The sequence below is a fragment of the Poecilia reticulata genome, linkage group LG5 (assembly GCF_000633615.1).
Source record: "Poecilia reticulata strain Guanapo linkage group LG5, Guppy_female_1.0+MT, whole genome shotgun sequence".
NCBI classification, from domain to species: Eukaryota; Metazoa; Chordata; class Actinopteri; order Cyprinodontiformes; family Poeciliidae; genus Poecilia; species Poecilia reticulata.
Window position 1 is genome coordinate 23,990,177 of NC_024335.1, and position 6,557 is coordinate 23,996,733.

Consider the following 6,557-nt stretch of genomic DNA (forward strand, 5'->3'; position numbering starts at 1 on the left):
GTTCAGTAAATATGGTGCCGTCAAAATAACCCGATTGTAAATTTGACGCTAGTTTGAAACTGTAACTTTTAAAATGTTGCCTTGCTTAGTCTGCAGCATTTTCACACATGGTTCAACTCTTCCAGATTTAGAATAATCTCAATGTTTACCAATAATACTAAATAAAAAGTCAGAGTCATAACATAAGGAAAATGTACAGAGTGATACCTTTAAGAATAATTCATACTTGGATGTTAACAAAAAGTTATTTAGAATTTGATGTTGTTTTGGAGACACCAGTTTTCTTATAGTTTTTATTTTCATATCCAAATTTTGATTGGTCTATCATAAAATAAGCAAAAATATACCAAGTAATGTAAAAAAAAATGTGATTTTAAGCCATTCCTGGATGCTGGTCTGAATGGCTTTCACGCCGTATTCATAAATCAACAAATTTTGAAACGCCTGTACTTAACACAATAGTAACCTGTTGCAACTGCTCATTCAGTCTCGACCTCCTCTGTGAAGCCTTATTACCTCACTAACCCTCCACCGTGGAGCGCTGCGTTGGCTGGCCTCGCTGCTCAGTGTAACGGCAGCAGTGAGACTCTGCGGTTAGGATGCAATAGATGTTTATCTCCGTGGCCCTCAGGGATGATCTGATACAGAAGTCTGGAGAATACAAACCTTTGTTCACCGTACTACGAGCATGAAGAAGCTGCTCTGATTCGTCTGGAACGGCTCGTTGATGGGGCTGCGACTTCTATAGGTTGTGTCTGTAGGACACTGTAACGCGTTTCAGAAATGATTGCGCGGCGGTAAAGGCAGGATCCGACTTACCGGGACATTGACATTGTCCTGTTTGTGTTGGCTAGCGTAATCTAAACTTTTCTGCGTCTGCTTCTCAGCCAAAACTGTAGGGGGTTGTGAACAACCAGATGGTGTTTGATCAAGGTTTTATAGTGTGCTAAGAGAGTAAGTTGATATAAGGGTGGACTAAATGAGTCTGGCATTGGGCCTTAATCCATGTCAGAGGACCTGAAGAGAGCCAGAGAGAGGAAGGGGGAAGATGAAGTGTGAGAAAGGGAAGTGGCACGGCTCCCGCCAGACCTCTGTGCTTGTAACAGATTCAAAGACGGAAAATACTAAATTGAATAGATTCGAAAGACCTCAACCTTGTCATTGATCTGTCTCTGTAAAAAAAAAAAAAAACCTCTCTTCTCAAGTGTTCTTTGTGCCGTCGTATTTTTCAGCTTCACACTTTTTTGTCACACTGCAGCTGCTTGTCGAATTCAGCTTCTTCGCAGTTGTTCATCATAATGAACAAATCGAGCACAAGTCTGACATGTTTGCTAAAAGCGGTCACGATCACTCTCTGCGATGACGGCCGTGATGCCGCTCCTACACGCTCATGTAGGGAGTAGGAGCTGAAATATTTGCACGTAGTCTGCATCTCGTGCAAACGTTTATCTCAAGGGTTTTCTTGTCATTTTACTCCAAGAATAGATGAAATGACACAACTTTATTGCAGACATATTAGACCAAAACTACTTTTACTCGTCAATTACCACAAACAATCTTTCATTTATTCTATGCTTTTACTGAAGTGTTAGGACTTCCTCTTAGTCTTACAATTTACTCCAATACGTCATACGACGCCGAGACAAGACAACGGTCTTTCACATGTGGAACAGATGCGTGTTGACACCTGTGTTTTCTCCTCAGCTACCTTAACGATCTGGAGAGAATAGCCAAGTCAGACTACATCCCCACACAGCAGGACGTTCTGCGGACCCGAGTGAAGACCACAGGCATCGTGGAAACACATTTCACCTTCAAGGACCTGCATTTCAAGTAAGAATCCTTTTTTTTTTTTTTCCCCACAAAAAATTGGGTTCTTCATTTGAAACCTACTTTTATTTCAGCTTTCTGAACGGCAGGACATTAATAGGCTGTATATATTGGCCATGTTTCTTAGTCGTTACCCAATCCAGAAATAAGAAGGGGACACCATTAGTGTCGTTCAAGCTGATAAATATTTATCAGTCAGTTTTCTCTGCGTTATTCCTCTCTGATTCTATGTGGGTAATTTTATTGACTGTGTGGTTACAGTTGAAGGATTTCAAAAGTCTTTCACATTTGTTCAGTTGTCAGAAGTGCCTTTTAATTTGCTGAAGTGTTTCAAAGTTTTCTTAGAAGCTGTTTGAAAGTCCAGCAAAAAAGAAAATGCATTTTTTTAAATCTGATGTAGACAGACGGGTCACATGTGAAAGTGAATTAGTGTAGCTTAGCACATTTGTAGAAGGGAGTCAGTTTGTTTAGTGTCTTGTTTAATGAGGGTTTCTGTTGTGATAGACATTAAAAATAATTCAACATAACTTGTGAAGCATTAATCTTATGTGCTCAATTACTCAAAGATGTACCTTTTTTAAAAAAAATAATTACCAAAAAATACATCAACAAATATGCATTGCATACCTGAGGAAAAAGTTAGGATACCCTGAAACCTGATGTTACTCCCAAAACTCAGTGAAACATTTCCATCTACCTCTGACGTGGGTTTGCCCAGTTCATTAGTTTCAGCTGTAAGATATTTAGGTGGGTTTTTTTAAGTAGGTCCTCTGTGAGCTTCAGTTCTGACTGAACCCAGAGCTTTGTACTTCCAAATATATTTCTCACTGAAAAAGACGTATTTTATCAGCATTTTATGGAAAGTCCAAAAACATGACAGTCAGGTTAATTGGCCTCTCCAAATTGCCCTAGGTGCGAGTGTGTGTGTGCATGTGTTGCCCTGCGACAGACTGGCGACCTGTCCAGGGTGACCCCGCCTCTCGCCCGGAACGTTAGCTGGAGATGGGCACCAGCAACCCTCCCGACCCCACTGAGGGACAAGGGTGTAAAGAAAATGGATGGATTTTTTTTTTTTTTTAATGCTTTTTATTTTGTGTTTGGGTTCAGGGGGGGGCTATGATGCAAAATAAAATTTCTTATAAGAAATTTCTTTTCATAAGAACTGAATGTAGCATGGTTACTTGATTCTTCTATAAATTGGTCTATATGCCTGAAAAATACACAATACTGCCGCTTTAAGTTCTTCTCATTATTAATATTGAGTTTTCAGGTGTTGTGTTCATTTCTGTTATGCAAAGTACATGTTTGTAAAACACTCGGGCTGTTGCAGGGTGTCCTCATTTATTCAGATGACTGTTCTGGATAAAACCCATGTAACCAGTGATGAAGATAAGCCAAACTGCGTGAAGTGTGTCACGGTTAGTCAGCTCTTATTCAGCCTCTTAAAGGTCTGTGAAGCCGACACAATCGTCTAATTAGTAACATTTGGCAAAGTGAAACCTGAGGTGTCGACGTTGTATTCCTGAAGTTTCCTCAGAACGTCGCTCTCTTCACCCTCAATTACGCTCAAAACGAACCAGTCGGACGTCATGCCTGGCGATAATAAGCGCCCTCTTTCTTTTCCTTAACCTCACTCCGCCTACATGAATTATCTAGTCCTGGAGAAAAAAAAACCCCTGCTGCCATCAAGTCTCCACCTGTCTTTAAGTCCTCTTGTTACCACAGCAACCACACTTTATAAGAAAAATACAAGCAAAATTGGAGAACGATGCATGTAGATCAGACGTTGCTCTTACAAGGCGACGAGACAGAAACTTTGAAGACCATTTGCTTTGCCGTCTGCTGCCTCGTAAAAGCGTCTCATTTGCTCTTCGTCTCTCTCGCAGGATGTTCGACGTCGGCGGCCAGCGGTCGGAGAGGAAGAAGTGGATCCACTGCTTCGAGGGTGTCACAGCTATCATCTTCTGCGTTGCACTGAGCGCCTACGACCTCGTGCTGGCAGAAGACGAGGAGATGGTGAGTCTCGCAGACTTCAAAACGGTTTCAGATCTCTTGCACGGCCTCGTTCTCTTGGGAGCGGTTTTCAGAAAGAGGGCAGCCGGGGGCTCTCTGGATAATTTGCGCTTGTCGCCCCCAGAACCGGATGCACGAGAGCATGAAGCTGTTCGACTCCATCTGCAACAACAAGTGGTTCACGGAGACGTCCATCATCCTGTTCCTCAACAAGGTGGACCTGTTTGAGAAGAAGATTGAGCACAGCCCCCTGTCCATCTGCTTCCCTGAATACACTGGTACTGTATGAATGCCAGCTAGTCTCCGCAGCTCGTAATGATTGTACAAAGTCTGCTTCAGAAAGTAAACACACATTCTGACGGCATAGGAAGTGCTTCAGAGTCGATGTAATAACTGTACACTTAGCTCCTTAATTTATACAGCCATAAACCTTCAGCTTAGACCCTCAAAGAATAATCTGCTTCTTTTCATCTCATCATTCTCTGTAGATTTAAATAATTATGTGGATCTGTTCTGCATATTCTGACATTAACTTGTCTGATTTCATACAAATGTCAGTCTTTTTGTTCCACATGCACAGATTCGCAATCTGATGTCTGCATTTAGCCACGAAACATCATGTTTTCAACTTAAGTCGTACGTTTGTTGTGCATCGCTTTATTTATTTCATTTCATTTGACCAGAGCCTGTGGCTTGTTTACACATTTTTGTCGTCCTCATTGACATTTCATACGATCGTCCAACAAAACGTAGTGCGTATTTGTGAAGAGGAGGAAAGTGATGTACAGTTAACATAAAAAATTTTTTTTTTAAAATTCATAAGTGTGGTGAGACCTAAGCTGCTTTTTTTTTTCACATTGTCTTGTAAGATAATGTTGATCTTCATGTCCCACAGGCCTCAACAATTACAAAGAGGCTGCAGCTTACATCCAGAGCAAATTCGAGGACCTGAACAAGAAAAAGGACACCAAGGAGATCTACACCCACCTCACCTGCGCCACTGACACCGAGAACGTGCAGTTTGTGTTCGACGCGGTCACCGACGTCATCATCAAGAACAACCTGAAGGACTGCGGCCTCTTCTGAGAAGCCGAGCCAAGGAAGAATCAAGGTCAGGCCGGAGATATTCACTTAGAGATTTGATTGAGGTTTTATTTTATTTTTTTTCTGTGACTTACTTGTTTTATTTTTTATTTGTTTTGTCTTTTTAGATTACTTGAACAGTTCTGATGACCATGACGGGGGGGTTTATACACACACCACGAATAACTGCACTGTCCATAAACGATTTCTGCTTCAATCTGCTTTTTATTTTTGTTATTCTAAAGACACATATGAGACAGAAAACCCAACGGGCCTTCCAGATGTTCCAACAATTGCCGATCCAGTCGCTCAACTGTTTGGGCTTTGACCGCAAAAATAAACAACAATTATTTTTATTTTGTTTTTCCGTCATTTTCAATTGCTAAAGGAGAGAAAGGATACTTTTTATATATATATATATATAAACGCCTAAATTTTACTTTTAGATCCTGATGTGCAAATTACGAAATGTTTAATCATGTGAAACTTATTTTTTAAGATGCAGCAGAAGCATATGGACATGAATTGAGATTCATAAGAGAGAAAAAAAGTGCTTTTTTTTTTTTTTTTTAATACTGTTTACATTGGTTCATCATTCATAGCTAAACCATATATTCTGCATGTCTCCACAGGACCAATAATAGCTCTGTAATCTGCACAAATTATTCTAACATTCCTACAAAATGATAAAAAAAAAAATTAAATTTTTTTTTAGAAAAAAAAAAAAGGGTTTTACCTGCAGGGGAAAATTTATGACAAAATGCTAACGTGTATTTAAAGTTTGTGTGCACCTAACATGCTATCACTTTTTATACTACTATTCATTTCTGTGTCTATTGCAGTATGTTTTGTGCCTTTACTTCTGTTTACAGCCAGTTCCCTAGATATACTTTCATTACTGTTTGTCCTACTTTGCTCCTAAACTTGTTTGTTTTCTTTTTTTTTCTTCCTCAGTCTTTGATCTATGAATACATAGTGATTATTAAAGAGATATCAAAATCTAATTCAGAAAAAAGGTTAGTGTTTTTGGTTTAAAAAATAAAAATATTGGTCTTATATGATTTAATTTAAATAAAGTAGAAATCACTCTTGCATATTGGTTTTTGTTCCGTTTTTTTAATGTAAGCACTCTCACAGCAGTATGCTTATTATTTTACAGGTGCATCTTAATGTTAGTGTGCAATGTAATTGAAAATGTATTGGATGATGACTTTAGTATGCACAGTGATGTATCTCAAGCATTTACAGGTCCTTCTCAAAAAAGTAGCATATTGTGATAAAGTTCATTATTTTCCATAATGTAATGGTAAAAATTAAACTGTCACATATTTTAGATTCATTGAACACCAACTGAAATATTTCAGGTCTTTTATTGTTTTAATACTTATGATTTTGGCATACAGCTCATGAAAACCCAAAATTCCTATCTCAGAAAATTAGCATATCATGAAAAGGTTCTCTGAACGAGCAGTTAACCTCATCATCTGAATCAACAAAGATGCAAAAGATTCCTGAGGTTTTTWAAAACTCCCAGCCTGGTTCATTACTCGAACCCGCAATCATGGGTAAGACTGCTGACCTGACTGCTGTCCAGAAGGCCATCATTGACGCCCTCAAGCAAGAGGGTAAGA

General features: G+C 39.3%; 1 protein-coding gene across 1 annotated transcript in view; it reads left to right on the plus strand.

Annotated features, from left to right (window-relative positions):
• Window positions 1–6,020, plus strand: part of LOC103465228 (guanine nucleotide-binding protein G(i) subunit alpha-2-like) — a 48,716-nt gene extending 42,696 nt beyond the window's left edge. The window contains exons 5-9 of the mRNA XM_008409865.2: window positions 1,705–1,833; window positions 3,717–3,846; window positions 3,968–4,121; window positions 4,739–4,954; window positions 5,055–6,020. Coding sequence (XP_008408087.1) covers window positions 1,705–1,833; window positions 3,717–3,846; window positions 3,968–4,121; window positions 4,739–4,929 — 604 coding nt within the window. The 3' untranslated portion in view covers window positions 4,930–4,954; window positions 5,055–6,020. The remainder of the gene's footprint in view (window positions 1–1,704; window positions 1,834–3,716; window positions 3,847–3,967; window positions 4,122–4,738; window positions 4,955–5,054) is intronic.
• The last annotated feature ends 537 nt before the right edge of the window (window positions 6,021–6,557 follow it).